The sequence below is a fragment of the Petromyzon marinus genome, unplaced genomic scaffold, assembly GCF_048934315.1.
Source record: "Petromyzon marinus isolate PM22_M1 ecotype Great Lakes invasive population unplaced genomic scaffold, UKy_Petmar_22M1.pri1.0 PM_G_Scaffold_57, whole genome shotgun sequence".
Lineage (NCBI taxonomy): Eukaryota > Metazoa > Chordata > Hyperoartia > Petromyzontiformes > Petromyzontidae > Petromyzon > Petromyzon marinus.
Genome location: NW_027423010.1, coordinates 1,360,215 through 1,377,985, shown reverse-complemented (window position 1 = coordinate 1,377,985; position 17,771 = coordinate 1,360,215). Strand labels below are relative to the sequence as shown.

The 17,771-nt window shown below is 48.4% G+C and overlaps 1 protein-coding gene and 1 long non-coding RNA gene across 2 annotated transcripts; both read right to left on the bottom strand.

Moving 5' to 3' along the window:
* Positions 1 to 8: 8 nt before the first annotated feature.
* Positions 9 to 9,919, bottom strand: LOC142918205 (uncharacterized). Its single transcript, XM_076062334.1, has 2 exons — positions 8,628 to 9,919; positions 9 to 1,164 (listed from the first exon to the last, which is right to left on the bottom strand). Exons 1-2 carry the CDS (start codon positions 9,696 to 9,698, stop codon positions 1,030 to 1,032), a joined length of 1,206 nt encoding a protein of 401 aa, XP_075918449.1. The 5' UTR covers positions 9,699 to 9,919; the 3' UTR covers positions 9 to 1,029.
* Positions 9,920 to 12,906: 2,987 nt separating this feature from the next.
* LOC142918204 (uncharacterized) lies at positions 12,907 to 16,585 on the bottom strand. Its single transcript, XR_012937438.1, has 2 exons — positions 16,447 to 16,585; positions 12,907 to 15,672 (listed from the first exon to the last, which is right to left on the bottom strand). It is a non-coding gene; the product is annotated as an uncharacterized LOC142918204 (long non-coding RNA).
* Positions 16,586 to 17,771: the final 1,186 nt, after the last annotated feature.

Sequence of the window (17,771 nt, the reverse complement as noted above, 5' to 3'; positions counted from 1 at the left end):
CACAAACGTTTTAAGAGACGCAACATATCATTTACTGCAGATAGTTTCACATCAATCACTCAATCTCGGTCAATGCTCACCGCCACTATTGCCAGACATTGTGTAACAGGTAAGAGGCGTAGCCCTGCAATTCTTACCTGTGCCACTGCTGACAGATGGGGCTCCACGAGAGGGGGCTCTGGAGAGCCCCTTTGAGTCGGGCGGGGTAATTTTGACTCTTTCACGTTGGCCAGACGTCTTCGAAGAGGATTTTGTACACGATACATATATATACGTTATGAACCTGTGACCAATGCCGACTGTTACACTTCTAATAGGATACTCGTAAGCAATGCGTTAGGCTTGACAGGAATTGAACGATGTGTTGTACCGCACATTTTCCACGAATGCTCAGACCACTTTGGTGTGTGTGCATGTTGTATACTCCCCACAGGATTATAAGATAGGCGTCGTTGTGCTCTCATAGTTCAACAATCTTTAGGATCCGACGGTGCATTCCATAACTAAAGGTTAATCCTCTGTTCATTATGATGTCGTTTTTGGTTGCTTAGTACACTGAGTGAACGTATTTCAACGGAACATGAAAATGACTTTTTTGTTATGTAACTGAGCGTACCCAGCTATATTTTCACATAGCTCAGTGCCATGATACTACTACTCAGATTTATGTTCCATTAGAAGTTAAGATTACGGTTAAAAGTCACGACTTACTTGCACGCACTTTACGTCGGTAACGCTAAACACACAAACGTTCATTGTGAACGATCAAAGACAACTGTCTGACGTTGTGACTTAAAAAAGTGTTTTAACAGAAATTCAGGCAATTTAAAACAACACGTCATCACAATTTCTTGGCTGTACGTTCTGTTTGTGTGTAACCAGTTTTCTGCGGCAAGACTTAAAGTCAAATTGTGTATACGCACTCAATAAAATGCATCCCACGACAATTATTTTTGTGGAATTTCTTTTTTAAAACATGAACATTTAAGTTTGTAGTTGGCACGTTTTTAACGCGGCAATGAAAGTTGTTTAAAAGTCAAAAGCCTCTGTCTCTCTCTCTGTCTCTCTCTTCTCGTCTCCACTGTCGCTGCCCGTCGGAGCTCGGCGTCTGCGGCTCCTCTCATAGGTGGGCGTCCCCGGCCCGAACGCTCCCAGGAAGCCCTCCTGTGTGGCAGCAGAGAAACAGAACGAAAAGAGAGCCCCATCATCATCATCGTCATCACACAGCTGCTGCTGCTGCTACTCAGCCCCGAGCTGTAAATGCTCTGCTGGTACGCATGGCATTGTCCTTGTGCTGGTCGCCTTTTGGCGTTGTTCTCTGATCTGATACTTGGTGGTGAGTCACTGGTAGAGAGACACTGGGTAGTGAGACACTGGGTAGTGAGACACTGCGTAGTGAGACACTGGGTAGTGAGACACTGGTTAGTGAGACACTGGGTAGTGAGACACTGGGTAGTGAGACAATGGGTAGTGAAACACTGATACAGAGACACTGGGTAGTGAGACACTGGGTAGTGAGACACTGATACAGAGACACTGGGTAGTGAGACACTGGGTAGTGAAACATTGGGTAGTGAGACACTGATACAGAGACACTGGTTAGTGAGACACTGGGTAGTGAAACACTGGGTAGTGAGACTGCTAGTGAGACACTGGGTAGTGAGTCACTGGTACAGAGACACTGGGTAGTGAGACACTGGGTAGTGAAACACTGGGTAGTGAGACGCTGCTAGTGAGACACTGGGTAGTGAGACACTGGGTAGTGAGACACTGCTAGTGAGACACTGGGTAGTGAGACACTGCTAATTAGACACTGGGTAGTGAGACACTGGGTAGTGAGACACTGCTAATTAGACACTGGGTAGTGAGAAACTGGGTAGTGAGACACTGGGTAGTGAGACACTGCTAATTAGACACTGGGCAGTGAGACACTGGGTAGTGAGACACTGGTTAGTGAGACACTGGGTAGAGAGACACTGGGTAGTGAGACACTGGGTAGTGAGACAATGGCTAGTGAGACACTGGGTAGTGAGACACTGGGTAGTGAGACACTGCTAGTGAGACACTGGGTAGTGAGACACTGGGTAGTGAGACACTGCTAGTGAGACACTGGGTAGTGAGACACTGGGTAGTGAGACACTGATAGTGAGACACTGCTAGTGAGACTGGGTAGTGAAACACTGGGTAGTGAGACACTGCCAGTGAGACACTGGATAGTGAGACACTGGGTAGTGAGACACTGATAGTGAGACACTGCTAGTGAGACACTGGGTAGTGAAACACTGGGTAGTGAGACACTGCTAGTGAGACACTGGGTAGTGAGACACTGGGTAGTGAGACACTGCTAATTAGACACTGGGCAGTGAGACACTGGGTAGTGAGACACTGGTTAGTGAGACACTGGGTAGAGAGACACTGGGTAGTGAGACACTGGGTAGTGAGACAATGGCTAGTGAGACACTGGGTAGTGAGACACTGGGTAGTGAGACACTGCTAGTGAGACACTGGGTAGTGAGACACTGGGTAGTGAGACACTGCTAGTGAGACACTGGGTAGTGAGACACTGGGTAGTGAGACACTGATAGTGAGACACTGCTAGTGAGACTGGGTAGTGAAACACTGGGTAGTGAGACACTGCCAGTGAGACACTGGGTAGTGAGACACTGGGTAGTGAGACACTGATAGTGAGACACTGCTAGTGAGACACTGGGTAGTGAAACACTGGGTAGTGAGACACTGCTAGTGAGACACTGGGTAGTGAGTCACTGGTACAGAGACACTGGGTAGTGAGACACTGGGTAGTGAAACACTGGGTAGTGAGACACTGCTAGTGATACACTGGGTAGTGAGACACTGGGTAGTGAGACACTGCTAATTAGACACTGGGCAGTGAGACACTGGGTAGTGAGACACTGGTTAGTGAGACACTGGGTAGAGAGACACTGGGTAGTGAGACACTGGGTAGTGAGACAATGGCTAGTGAGACACTGGGTAGTGAGACACTGGGTAGTGAGACACTGCTAGTGAGACACTGGGTAGTGAGACACTGGGTAGTGAGACACTGATAGTGAGACACTGCTAGTGAGACACTGGGTAGTGAGACACTGGGTAGTGAGACACTGCTAGTGAGACACTGGGTAGTGAGACACTGGGTAGTGAGACACTGCTAGTGAGACACTGGGTAGTGAGACACTGGGTAGTGAGACACTGATAGTGAGACACTGCTAGTGAGACTGGGTAGTGAAACACTGGGTAGTGAGACACTGCCAGTGAGACACTGGGTAGTGAGACACTGGGTAGTGAGACACTGATAGTGAGACACTGCTAGTGAGACACTGGGTAGTGAAACACTGGGTAGTGAGACACTGCTAGTGAGACACTGGGTAGTGAGTCACTGGTACAGAGACACTGGGTAGTGAGACACTGGGTAGTGAAACACTGGGTAGTGAGACACTGCTAGTGATACACTGGGTAGTGAGACACTGCTAATTAGACACTGGGTAGTGAGACACTGGGTAGTGAGACACTGGGTAGTGAGACACTGCTAATTAGACACTGGGTAGTGAGACACTGGGTAGTGAGACACTGGGTAGTGAGACACTGCTAATTAGACACTGGGCAGTGAGACACTGGGTAGTGAGACACTGGCTAGTGAGACACTGGGTAGAGAGACACTGGGTAGTGAGACACTGGGTAGTGAGACAATGGCTAGTGAGACACTGGGTAGTGAGACACTGGGTAGTGAGACACTGCTAGTGAGACACTGGGTAGTGAGACACTGGGTAGTGAGACACTGATAGTGAGACACTGCTAGTGAGACACTGGGTAGTGAGACACTGGGTAGTGAGACACTGGGAAGTGAGACACTGGCTAGTGAGGTACTGGGTAGTGAGACACTGGGTAGTGAGACACTGCTAGTGAGACACTGGGTAGTGAGACACTGGGTAGTGAGACACTGCTAGTGAGACACTGGGTAGTGAGACACTGCTAGTGAGACACTGGGTAGTGAGACACTGGGTAGTGAGACACTGGGTAGTAAGACACTGGGGAGTGAGACACTGCTAGTGAGACACTGGGTGGTGAGACACTGGGTAGTGAGACACTGCTAGTGAGACACTGGGTGGTGAGACACTGGGTAGTGAGACACTGGGGAGTGAGACACTGGGTAGGAGTCTAGGCCATAGAGAAGACTGCTTCTACTGCTGTATCTGGTGTAGGCCGACCAGTTCTCAAAGACAAAGCGTGTGCACTGAGCGACTTCCGAGACACGTCGAGTAGAAGGCTTCTTATTTATTAAGAGCACACGGGGCGATACACTTCGTAACACAGCTGCACATAGACGATCCTAACACACAGCCCATCTCCGGCATACGCTGCGCCAGCTGTCCGACTAGCGTAGCGGCGGCGGCAACGGAGAGGGTGTTGCAGAACAGCCACGTGGTCGGAGACGAAGGGATCACGACGAGCAGAGACGCAGCCAGGACCCAAGACCCGCTAACAGCCCCGAACCTCTGGTTTCGGTCTCCCTTATATATGCCGGGCGTGGCCAAGCTCCACCTCTGGCCACGCCCCTTTCCAAGCTCCACCACTGGCCACGCCCCTTTCCAGAACCTTCGGGCTGGTTCATCCCCCGCTCCTCCTGATGTGGAGGGGAAATGGGCGAGGACTGTGGCTCATGCAGCTGCAATTGGCTGCTTTGGGTACGCGGTCCAGACCTATCCCCATAGACCCTGGCTCACAAAGTAGGTGTTCAGGCTGGCTGAAAAAAAAGCGACAGGCTGACTCTCATCGTCTGCAGCATCCCACGTCAGAGAATGAGGCTTACCGCAGCCTTCGCTCGGAGGTTCGGAGAGCCGTGAGGCGCTGTAAGGACGGTCGGTTGTCGCGGGTTGCTAAGGAGATGGAGTCTGCCTCAATGGCCCATGATCACAAATCGCTCTTTAATTCCATAAAGAAGTAACCTGCAGCACCACACTTATTACTATGATTAGGGGAAAGAACGGTGATCCAATCTCCGACCCCCAGGAACGGGTTTGCAGATTTGCTGAGCATTTCTGTGAGGTCCTGGAGGAGGGGAAATCCCTCAGCCTGGAAAACATCGTGGCACAAAGTGGAGATGACCCTGCTGAGGCTGCGGTGCCTCAAAGGTGTCGAAGAAGTCACCCCCTGTGAGTGGCTGGCTGAGGTACCATCTGTTGAGGAAGTACTTAAGGCGATCCAGAGCCTAAGACCAGGAAAGGCAGCGGGCAGAGATGATCTCCCAAGCGAAATGCTGAGCGAGGGTGGCGTTTGTTGAAAAGTTTTGTCCACACAGTACACGTCTTTTGGCGTTGCTGAAACCGTTCGTTGCCCGTCCCGCGCTCATGTTGCTGCTGTGATAGGTTATTGTCTTTTATAAATTTGAATGGCGATCCTTTATTTATTTATATATGCATCTACGTAGTTGGTTTACGTCATGTTATTAGAAATGGCAGTACGGGGATTCAACCGCTAGGTGGCAACCGCAGCATTGCTTTGATGATCCGGAGTAAGAGAGAGACGCCTATTAGCATTGGACACGGAGTAGACGACAGAGGTAGCTCAAATGACAGAGGACAATTATTTACTTATTCAGTTTCTCAACGGGGATAGCTACCCCCCCCTCCAAACCATCAACAAAAGCAGTGGCCATTTATCCCCGCGGCTGAATCATTTTGGTGGCGCATGCCAGCTTTACCACGTTCGCCGCTTGTTGCAGAAATTCACCGTTCAAATCCGGCACTCACCCTGCTCACGGCTGCCGTTGCATTAACCGTAAACATACGCGCCTTCCACTTGACAGTCGGATGTTAAAGACCTCGCAACGTCTGTCGCAAGATCACGCCATTGTGTGCTGCTGTCACGGTCCCGATTTGCCAAATAAAAAAAAATGACCCGCAGATTGTAATAGACAGCACTCGTGGAAGACCCCTATGGCTGAAGTATGGCAGGGGCCTCCTGAAAGAGTCATGATACTCATTGAGGTTGTCCTTGATAAACAAGCGAACACCTGGAATTACACGCAATTTGGATGACTCTCAGCGGCGAATAATATCTGAACCGGTCCTAGGTCCACACTACTTCACAACCCACACTGATCAGCATGGTGAAGTATGGTCAAACAACCTAAATGACCCAACATGGTGTAATCAGACCATTATTCAGCAGTATTTTCACGAAAGGGCTGGTGGGAAAGCATGGTCCAACAATTCCCATGACCAATACTGTTGGGGAATCCTTCATCCAGCGGCGGATTGACAAAGTGCCGCATAAATCTTTACTGGCGTGCTGCATCAGCAACCGTGATAAGCAGTGCATATGAAGAAAGAAACACCTTGATTAAAAAAAAATCTTTAACTGAATTTTTTGCCCAGCTGTCCTTTGTTGACGACGTTTAATGGCGCTGATGCATGTATAATCCATTAACAAGCAAGCAGTGTTGGTGGATAACACAGGCATTGAGATGCCATGCTGTGCAGCCGCCCACCCACCTCCAAGGCAACTGAATGCTGTGTGAAGTGTAGCAGACAGTACAGTTCAGCAGTTTTCAAATAATAAAATCGAGGACATTTGTCAATCCACTGCTAGACAGATGGATGCGTCTGTGCCATTTTGGTCACGATGGTTGTATGACCATACTTCGAGGTGGCGAGATGTTAACTACCTCGCCTGGTATATAGGAGGTCGTGGGTTAGATCCCGACCCTTACACGTGTATATTTGGAGTTTGAATTTCTCTCTCATCGTGGTCGCATGGATTTTTCTCCGGGGCCTCCGGTTTTTCCCTCTCCACATTTAGAATCAACGTGCGTTTATAGAGTATTTGGCTGCTATAAATTTCCCCATGATGAGCCACTTCGTTGAGCTATCATTTGTGATAGCCAGATCGTTTATAAAAAAGAGCTATATAGCTCTGGGCCTTACCTGGTGAAATATATATTTTTAATTTAGTTTATATGGTGGAAGCCAGGGACTAGTTCAGATATAGCTCCTCACTGTGATGTTAGCCGTGGCTGGGAGTTGAACTCGGGTTCAATCGTATGGTGTGCTGACCACTATGTATTTTATAGCTTTATTTTGGTGATTTCTAAAACAGATGGTTAAGCCATGTTTCTTGCGGAAGTGCGGAGTTGGCCTGATAACTTGAATCTAACTTGTCTTCTGGTTGTTATTGTTTGTCTTGCATCACACTGGGATTTTTGCACACAGCGTTGTAATACGGTGTTTTTTTCTGTAAGATTTGCTGGTTTATCCAGGATGTTTCTGTTGCGCGTCGTTGTCGCTTTAAGATGTTTCTCTGTTCATACTTTGTTGCGGTTGCACCCGACTCAAGAGCCGCATGGCTCACAGGGCTACACCTAATGAATGAAACTTGAAAACTTGAAACTGCCCTACATGACATCATAACAACAGTCTGGACCACTGGACGGGTTCCGCAGGATTGGAAGGATGCCCTGGCGGTCCCCCTCTTTAAAAAGGGGGACCGCACAGACTGTAACAACTACAGGGGCATCTCACTCCTTAGTGTGCTGGTAAAGGTCCTGGCAAGGATTATTTAACATCGCCTTGCCAGGCATGCTGAGGAGAGGCTTACGGAGCCCCAATGCGGTTTCAGGAAAGAGCGGTCCTGCACAGATGCCATGTGATCTGTCCGTCTGCTACAGCAGAGGTGTAGGGAATTCCAACAAGACCTACACATCTCTGCTTTATTTACCTGGTCAAGGCCTATGATACCATCAGTAGGCCTGGGATCTGGGTTGTTCTTCGTGCTTTCGGAGTCCCTGACCTGCTGCTCACGATCATGAACGACCTTCATGATGGTGAGCAGGCCTGGGTAAAACTACGTGGCCGGGAGTCGCAGCCATTCCCTGTACACCTTGGGGTGCGACAGGAATGTCCTCTGGCTCCCACATTATTTAACATCTATTTTGACCACGTAGTTTGTGAAGCCTTTTCATCTGGTACAGATACAATGGGAGGCTGATTGATGCCCGGGTGCAGTCAAGGGATGGCTCCCTATTTCTCAAACATGTTATTGGTGGTGGTGTTGGCGGTGGTGGTGTTGGCGGTGGTGGTGTTGGCGGTGTTGGTGGTGGTGGCGACGTTAGTGGTGTTAGTGGTGGCGACGGTAGTGGTGTTGGTGGTGGCGGTGGCGACGGTAGTGGTGTTGGTGGTGTTAGTGGTGGCGACGGTAGTGGTGTTGGTGGTGGCAATGGCGACGGTAGTGGTGTTGGCGGTGGTGACGGTAGTGGTGTTAGTGGTGGCGACGGTAGTGGTGTTGGTGGTGGCGGTGGTGACGGTAGTGGTGTTAGTGGTTAGTGATGGCGATGGTAGTGGTGTTAGTGGTGGCGACGGTAGTGGTGTTAGTGGTGGCGACGGTAGTGGTGTTGGTGGTGTTAGTGGTGGCGACGGTAGTGGTGTTTGCGGTGGTGACGGTAGTGGTGTTATTGGTGGCGACGGTAGTGGTGTTGGTGGTGGCGACGGTAGAGGTGTTGGCGGTGTTAGTGGTGGCAACGGTAGTGGTATTGGTGGTGGCAACGGTAGTGGTGTTGGCGGTGTTAGTGGTGGCGACGGTAGTGGTGTTGGTGTTGGCGGTGTGTAACCCCTCACCCAGCCTCCCTGCTCCATGAGCCACGGCTTGCGTGTGATCAACAGCACAGCGGCCACCGCGTCTGTCAAGGGCCACGACTTCTCCAAGTCGCCCAGACGACCGGAGGCCCTCAAGCTCTTCACGAGCAGCGCGCAAAACACCACCATGGACAGGACGCCTTCCCAGTTCATGGGCCCGCCGGCGAGAACCTTCCAGGCCATGGTCACGACCAGCCGGAGCGGCTCCGCCTCCCTCGCCAGCTCCTCCGTGCGGCTCGCCAAGTCCGGGATGGAGGCTTCAAGCTGAGCGAGCAAGATGTCCCCTTGGGTGTCGAGCACCTCCTGCAGCTGCTCCACACGCTGCCGGACGAGCCGCTGGGAAGCCTGGAGCTCCGACTGCACCTCCTGCGCCTGCCGCCGCAGTTGCTGCACCTGCCGCCACAGTTCCTGCCAGTTCTTGAACTGCCGCAGCTGCTCAAACTGCTCGTGCTGCGTCAGCTGCAGCTGCTTGAACCGATGCATTAGCTGTAAGTCCTGGAGCCGATACTGCTCCTGCACCTCCTGGAGCTGCTGCTCCTGCACCCCCTGGCGCTGCTGCCGCTCCTGCTGGAGCCGCCGCACGAGCTTCTGTTGCTGCTGCACCTGCTCAAGCTGCTCCTGCACCTCCTGCACATGCTGGAGCTGCTGCTGCCGGAGATTCTCCGCCCGCTGCTGCTGTTGCTGCTGCGCCAGCTGGAGTTGTCGCTGCACCTTCAGGAGCTGCTCCTGCAACTGCTGAAGCTGCTGCTGGTGGTGCTGGTGCAGTCCCTGCTGCACAGGCTGCTGGTGCTGCTGCTGCAGTCCCTGCTGCACAGGCTGCTGGTGCTGTCCCTGCTGCACAGGCTGCTGGTGCTGCTGCTTGTGGAGCTGCCGCCGCTGCTCCGCCTGTTCTGTCAGGTGAGCCACGTAGCCGGAGATTAGATCGGAGGTTACGATGGTCAGCAGCTGCATCGCTTCATCCTCCTCCTCCTCCTCGCCGCCGCAGCAGCCGACCCTCGCCTGTATCCCACCCGCAGAATGCGACGCGGCATGGGCAGAGGCCGCAGGCTGCATGGCGGTGTAGGCCTCAGTGGCGGGCGTTGACGTCGTTGTTGCTGATTCCGCTGCTGCGGGGTCGTTGATGTCGCGAGGCAACTGAGGAGGTGGAGGAGGGGGACGAGGTGGAGGTAGAGGAGGTAGAGGAGGCAGAGGAGGTGGCGACTTCGCGCCTCGCTGGGAGCTGTTTGGCTTCTCCCTCCATTCAGATTTGGTTCTCGGTGATGGCGTAGGATCGATCCGTGGATCTATTCGGTATCGAGGGAAATCGATTCCTCCACGTTCGAATCGACTTCGATTGCAAGCCGTCGGTCGATTTTGACCTCGATTCACGATCCGCACGCGAGGGGGCGGGGCCACGTGGGTGGACGTACAATGCAAAATCAGTTCTGAGAAAGAGTTCATAGTTCATTTATTTGGTATAGCCCTGTGAGCCATTCGGCTCTTGAATCGGGTGCAACCGCAACAAACAAAAAACATGAACAAGAAAACATCTTAAAGTGATTTTGTGACTGTGCAAACAGAAAATACAGGAAAAAAATATCAAAATATTCAAGCAGCAATAGCACCGTACACCAACGCTGTGTGCAAAAATCTCAGTGGGATGCAAGTCAAACAACAACAACAACCACAAGACAACTAAGATTAAGGCCATCAGTCTAACTCCGTACTACAATAAACAAAAACATGGCCAAAACAAAAAAACTTTTCGAAATCACCAAAATAAAAGCCATAAATGCAATGTAACAGTGATCATAGGGACTGTGACCGAATTTTTAACAATAAACTACATAAATAAATTATAACACCAAAATCTAGGGCCATAATTTAGGCCACTGAATAGCAGTGGCAGCTAGAGTTGTACAACTCCTCTAGAGCAGTTTTGAGTGAAGATCTCATAGGTAGTGATTTAAGTTGCAGTTTATTGGCAATAGCATTCCAGACCCTGGGGGCATCAATAGCAAAAGCTCTTCCTCCAGTTTTTGTACGGCAATAGGGAATGTGAAGCTGGTAAATGAGCGAAGACCTGAGGTCAAATTTGTTCTTTGAAACAGAGGAGATCCAGTAGGTAGTCTGCGGAATTTTTTGTAAGTACATCGTGAATAAATAAGATCTGGTGCACAAGCCGTCGAACATTAAGAGATGTTAAGTTTGACCCAATGTAGAGATCACAGTGGTGAGTCCTATATGGGCAATTCAATGCAAATCTTAAGGCCGAGTGATAGATGGAATCAAGCTTCTTCAGTACAGTACTTGGGGCTGATTTATACACGATGTCACAGTAGTCAAGTAGAGGCAGTATGGTAGCTTTTATCAATTCCAAACGGAACATTGATAGAGACCCATAGACTGCTCATAGAGACCCATAGACTACTCATAGAGACCCTTAGAGTACTCATAGAGACCCATAGACTACTCATAGAGACCCATAGACTACTGATAGAGACCCATAGAGTCACCGCACAGAGACCCATAGACTACTGATAGAAACCCATAGAGTACTGATAGAGATCCATAGACTACTGATAGAGACCCATAGAGTACTGATAGAGACCCATAGAGTACTGATAGAGACCCATAGAGTCACTACACAGAGACCCATAGACTACTGATAGAGACCCATAGACTACTGATAGAATCAGAATCAGAAAGGGTTTTATTCGCCATGAAAGTTCACACCGACACGGAATTTACTTTGGCAGGATGGTGCATACATTCAACATATAGGAATCTAAAATCTTCAATAAGTTTTAAACAAGTCTTACTATAAGGGTTAAAAGTCTAACTAACACACAAGGGGCTGAAGTATATGCAATTGAATAAATATCGAATATAAAATAGCTTTAAGATATAATTTAAAAATAAAAAATACAAATAGGTTAACATAGTTAATATCGGCAAGGTGTCATTATGTAGATAAAATGTTAATATCAGTGTTAGCCCTTGGCCTTGTTTAACAGGCCAGCAGCAGATGGGAAGAAACTGTTTTTATGGCGTGAGGTTTTGGTCCTGATGGACCGAAGCCTTCTGCCGGAGGGGAGTAGCTGAAACAGAGTGTCCAGGGTGGGAGGAATCGGCCACAAATCTTCCTCGCTCGCCTCATGGTCCTTGTCGTGTGCAGGTCGTCGAGGGTTGGTAGATTGCAGGCAATTATCTTCTCAGCAGTGTGGATGATACGCTGCAGTCTGCTCTTGTTCTTGGCAGTGGCAGCAGCGTACCAGACGGTTATGGAGGATGTGAGGATGGATTCAATGATCGCTGTATAGAATTGCACCAGCATTGTCTTTGGCAGGTTGAATTTCTTCAGCTGCCGTAGAAAGTACATCCTCTGTGCAGTGTGCTTAACAGCGGATGTCAAACAAGCCACTGTGTCACTCACAACGCACATTGCATGTTGGTGTCACGGTCAAAATTGTGGCAATTCCAGTAACACTATCCAGAAACTCCACAGGGAGATGACGCGTCAATGATCGCCCCCTACCGACAGACTCATGTCTCGTGCAGGCTGGTGCAGGGCCACCTTGTGCCACACAGGGGCAGCTGCCACTAGGGGGCCCCCTTCCATTGTTTGAGATGAGGTTCGATACGAAACACCGAGTTGGTGAGGCAATTAGGCAAGCGACTTATGAGTGCAAATGTGTTGTTTATAACGTAGTGAATGCTTGGGAGCTTAATTGTCTCTCGCTCCTGCTCACAGATTTACCCAGCCCACAGCTCCACAGATACCAGCCGCTCTTCCTGGGCAGGTTCGGTTACGTACGGTGCGAAATAAGTTCCAGATACACACACAGAGACTCACACATACCCATAGATTATCATGGTTGGCTAGGTATGGTGCGAAATAAGTTATACACACACAGAGACCCATATATTAACACGGTTGGCTAGGTATGGTGCGAAAGAAGTTATACACACACAGAGACCCATGGATTAACACGGTTGGCTACGTACGGTGCGAAAGTTACAGATAAACAAGTTTGAGTCGCGGGCCGTGGAAGTTGACCGGGCGCGTGTTGCTACTGACAGTCGTTGAATACGGTTGGATAGACGCTGATAGAGAGACACACACACAGACAAGAGAGGCGGACAGACACAGACAAGAGGAACACAGAAACGACAGAGAGACACAGGCAGAAAGAAACACAGAGGCAAACAGATGACACAGACGGACAGAGAGATGTTGAATCGAACACACTGAACTCGCTCCATTGAAAGAGATTCCTCGATCTTTGCAATGCCCGGAAGTCATTCTTATTTTTATTGATTTAATTGCGTGTGGTGTGTACGTGCAGGCAATGTGGGATATCGATGTACACAGATATGAACAAGATCAGCAGACAAGACGTCTTTAATTTAATCGGTCTCTCCACGAAACAAAGGAATGTTGAACACAAAATATAAATCCCACGGCCTTCGTGCAAGTCCATAATTACTGCAGCATTGCTTCAGTGCAAGCCAACTGTGGACCGGTTTTGGTGGACAATGTCTCAACAGCAGTGGGGTTTGCTTCAAGCCATGGTTGTGAACATCCAGATGTTAATCAGCAAGGAGCACTTCTAGTCCGAGCTCGACAAAATCTACGTCAACACGTAAGACAAAATTATAATTCGTGTTGTAAAGAATGTATCTCCTCTACGTGTAACTTTAAGGTGGTATGCCTTGTAACTGATGAATGATCCGAGTGTGCTTTCTATGTCAAAGACAATGAGTTGCTCCAGATGCTTCCTGAAACACAAAAATAGCCTTTGACCTGTATCACAAGAACAACGGGTCTCACCTGAGTTATCTATACAGGTTACTTCCAAACACACACACACACTTTGTCCTAACATCACTTATTCAATGTTTGACCCTTATAAAAAATAAAGTGATGCATGTACACACAATATCAGACAAGTGTTCATTCTAAATTATTGACAGGAATTTTAACAAAATGTAATTACTGCAGTGAAATATACTGCATCAGATAACATCTGATTAAGAAACTATTTTAAAAAAATATGCAGCGTCTGCTTAACAGTGGATGTAAAACATACTATTGTAGTGTCATTCAAAACGAGTAGGCCATTCATGCTGGCTAATTCTAAACATTAGCGACAAATTACAAAACTGAGATGAAACATCAATCATCGCCCCCTACTGACAGCCTCTTGTTCACATAATCTTTGGTTCTTTCAGTAAAGTCACGTAGGTAGAAAAAATAATAGATCACGACGTTTCGATCGTAACACAAGCGGTCGTCCTCAGGCGGAAAAAATAATAAATGCAGGCCGGTGCAGGGCCACTACCCTGTGCCACACAGGGGCAGCTGCTACTTGGGGATGCTCTTCGAGTGTTTCAGACGAGATCCGAAACTCCGAGTTGCCGAGGCGATTAAGCAAGCACCGAATGAATGCAATTATTATAACATAGTGAATGCTTGGGGGCTTCTTGGCTCTCGCTCCTGGTCAGAGATCTCCCCAACCCACGGGCCCACAAAGACTGGCCGCTCGCTCTTACTCTGCAGGTTGAACCTAGGAATTGAGTGTTCAACTTCACATTCTTTTCATTAAAGGCCTGTGACAAAGGTGCATCTATTGTAGCGACCGTCTCAAGCTTACACATCTACCGGGTCTCCATTTGACTTTGTATTGTCTAGGAGCAAGTCCACCCACACCTCCACTTCCATGAATTGCTGGGAGTTGCCTCGCTCTGCCTCAGTCAGAATTCACCTCTGGCTTCACGTTGCCTCCATCAATGTGAAGGTCCGATTTTGGAGTTGAATCATCTTCACATTTCACCATCACCTCTTCCCTCTTCACCATCACCTCTTCATATTTCACCTTGATACCTTTAAAAGTGTCCAAGCTGGGATTTTCTTCCGGTTCGTGTTTCATGAGGGATGGGCTTATTGTAGCACTTTGACTTTCACAAGCTGATTTCAGACTCCACTCCTTGCAGATCTTCTGATGCTTCTGTGTTCTCTGGTGTACTTGAAGATTTTATGAATGTGCAAACGCCTTCCTGCAGAGTGCACCTGAAGGGTTTCTCTCCTGTGTGTATTCTCTGGTGTGTTACAAGAGGAGATGACTGTGCAAACGCCTTCCCACACACACTGCACTTGAAGGGTTTCTCTCCCGTGTGTGTTCTCTGGTGTACTTTAAGATGTAGTGACTGTGAAAACGCCTTCCCGCACAGAGTGCACTTGAAGGGTTTCTCTCCCGTGTGTGTTCTCTCGTGTACTTGAAGATGTGGTGACCGTGCAAACATCCCGCACAAAATGCACCTGAAGGGTTTCTCTCCTGTGTGTGTTCTCTGGTGTTTTTTAAGAACAGTTGAATGTGAAAATGCCTTCCCACACACAGTGCACTTGAAGGGTTTCTCTCCCGTGTGTGTACTCTGGTGTCTTTGCAGACTTGATGAATGTGCAAACGCCTTCCCACACACAGTGCACCTGAAGGGTTTCTCTCCCGTGTGTGTTCTCTCGTGTACTTGAAGATTTGATGACCGTGCAAACATCATCCCGCACAAAATGCACCTGAAGGGTTTCTCTCCTGTGTGTGTTCTCTGGTATTTTTTAAGAACAGTTGACTGTGAAAATGCCTTCCCACACACAGTGCACTTGAATGGTTTCTCTCCTGTGTGTGTTCTCTGGTGATTTTAAAGAACAGTTGACTGTGAAAATGCCTTCCCACACACAGTGCACTTGAAGGGTTTCTCTCCCGTGTGTGTTCTCTGGTGTCTTTGCAGACTTGATGAATGTGCAAACGCCTTCCCGCACATCGTGCACCTGAAGGGTTTCACTCCCGTGTGTGTTCTCTGGTGTTCTTTAAGATGTGGGGACTGTGAAAATGCCTTCCCACACACAGTGCACTTGAAGGGTTTCTCTCCTGTGCGAGTTCTCTGGTGCTGTGTCAAATTTCCAGTCCGATCCGTGCTGTATGCACGCTGGTCGCATTGTTGACTTGTCATACCGAGCTGTGCTGACTGCATTTGCTCCATCAGACCAATTCTGCGGAGGAAGCGTCAGAAGAAGCGTCAGCTGCAGACAGAAAAAAATTAACATACACACAATCTACACGTCAGTATCGAGGCACAGAGGAATGCATATATAGTCACATGTGACTTACACGTCTATATTCATATATTCATGATGTAGTAAAAACGTTTCCCAAATTCATCACAGGGCTGTGATGGCACACAATGAGAGGGAAACTGGTTATAAACATGCCTGGAAGCCCTCGTATCTTCAAAATGAATGTTAACCCAAAACTCCGAGCACACAATTTCGGCTGTCTGGCTACAAAAGGAATATTTATGAGAGCTAAATTCAGCTGACATAGCAAAGGGTGTTGAAAACAATACTATTTGTGTTAGGCAGAAATGCATAAATCAACGTTCAATCGCAACTTAGAGGTGTGAATCCAGGCTCAGATGTCCTTGAATGCGGGGGATGAACAGTTCCGACTTCAGCTGAATGTGTGTGCTGTGTTAACTTCCTGTTTCCATTCATATAAAGAGTTCCAGAGGAAAACAAAACTAAACTATTGTTATAATATAACCTCCGTGTTCAACAAAGTTAATAGACGTTACTGCAAACACAAACTGTACACTGTCACTGGGTAAACAGGCGGTGGCGTGTCTAGAATCACGCCTGGCCACCTTCATCTGCTTGGCATGAATGCTTCCTCACTCCACCAAGTAATTAATCGAGGATTAACGAACACAGCCGAGGCTAACTGGAGTTTGCGTGTCTCTCTCCGTGGTGAGATGTTAACTACCTCACCTGGTATACAGGAAGTCGTGGGTTCGATCCCGACCCTGACGCCTGCTGTATATTTGGAGTTTGCGCATCTCTCCGCTGAGTATCTTTGACCGATAGACATTGACACACGTATTCTTGTTGATTTCGGTAAAGTTACGTAGATAGAAAATAACAATAACAGATAATGCAATTACATTAAATAAAGACCACTTGTGTTGCGATCAAAACGTGAGTTGTTTTGCTTTATTTACAATTTATTTTTCATTTATTTTCATTGTCATTTTTATATTACTTTCTATCTACGTGACTTTACGGAAAGAACCAAGAATATTAATTCCTGCAGTCACCAAAGTTTTAAGTCAAAACATTCACACACGTTGACAAAGCTTCACCTTGTGTTGTTGTGGGCAGGTCGCTTCTGATAACAAGAGCGGTATAGCAGCTCAAGCGGGCTTGGCCTGGTGAAAAAAATAAAAACTGCGTGAATATTTACAATAAAACAAAGTTACAAAGTGGCGAGCCGGGTGAAGACAAATTAAACTTAAGCGAGATAATTAAAGTGAACGCAATCAGGCGAGGGCAGGAGGCATGGCCCCGCATGGCTAGGCCCCGCGTTGTAAAGTTCCAACCTGGACATCGATTCCCATGCTCGCTGCTACTCAACTGACATCCCTACGAGAGAGCGAGGCTCTACCTTGGTAAACAACAACAACAACAACCACCACCACAACCACCACCACCACAATCGCAATGAGAATTTCTCACCTCGGATTTCAGTGCAGGAAGCGATAGCTTCCGGTTACCTCGTGACGTCACGCGGGTAAGCAGGTAACGTGACATCACATCCGGGGTACGAGACACGCTCCTCCCACAATGAGCTGCTCCGTAAATAAATAACTTATAGAATGCATAAATTATGCTACTGTTACCCGTCCCATATGTCGTGGGGTGCTGAACCCGTCGAAAAAAACTCGCGACGGCTTTGACGAATACATTATGTTAATGAGCCGCCAGTCCTGGGCGTAGCTTTGCCCAAATAAGGATTGGCACTGGAAGGAAATCGACAGTGACCCAAGCGGAGGTGACGTCATGTTCAATAGCGCGGTGGACGGGGGAGGGGTGAATACCTTGGTGACATGACGTCACTAGCGAGGGACATCTCCCCCTGGCGTTTCACGCCGATGAGGTGCTGCTGAGTAGTGACGTTACAGAGCGGGATTGGAAATTAAGTTGATTTAGATTCATTTTCCATTGCTCCCTCCCTTGAACTCAGCAACAACGTGGACATTGCATCCCACTGGGATTTTTAGCACACAGCGTTGGTGTACGGTGCTTTTTTCAGGAAC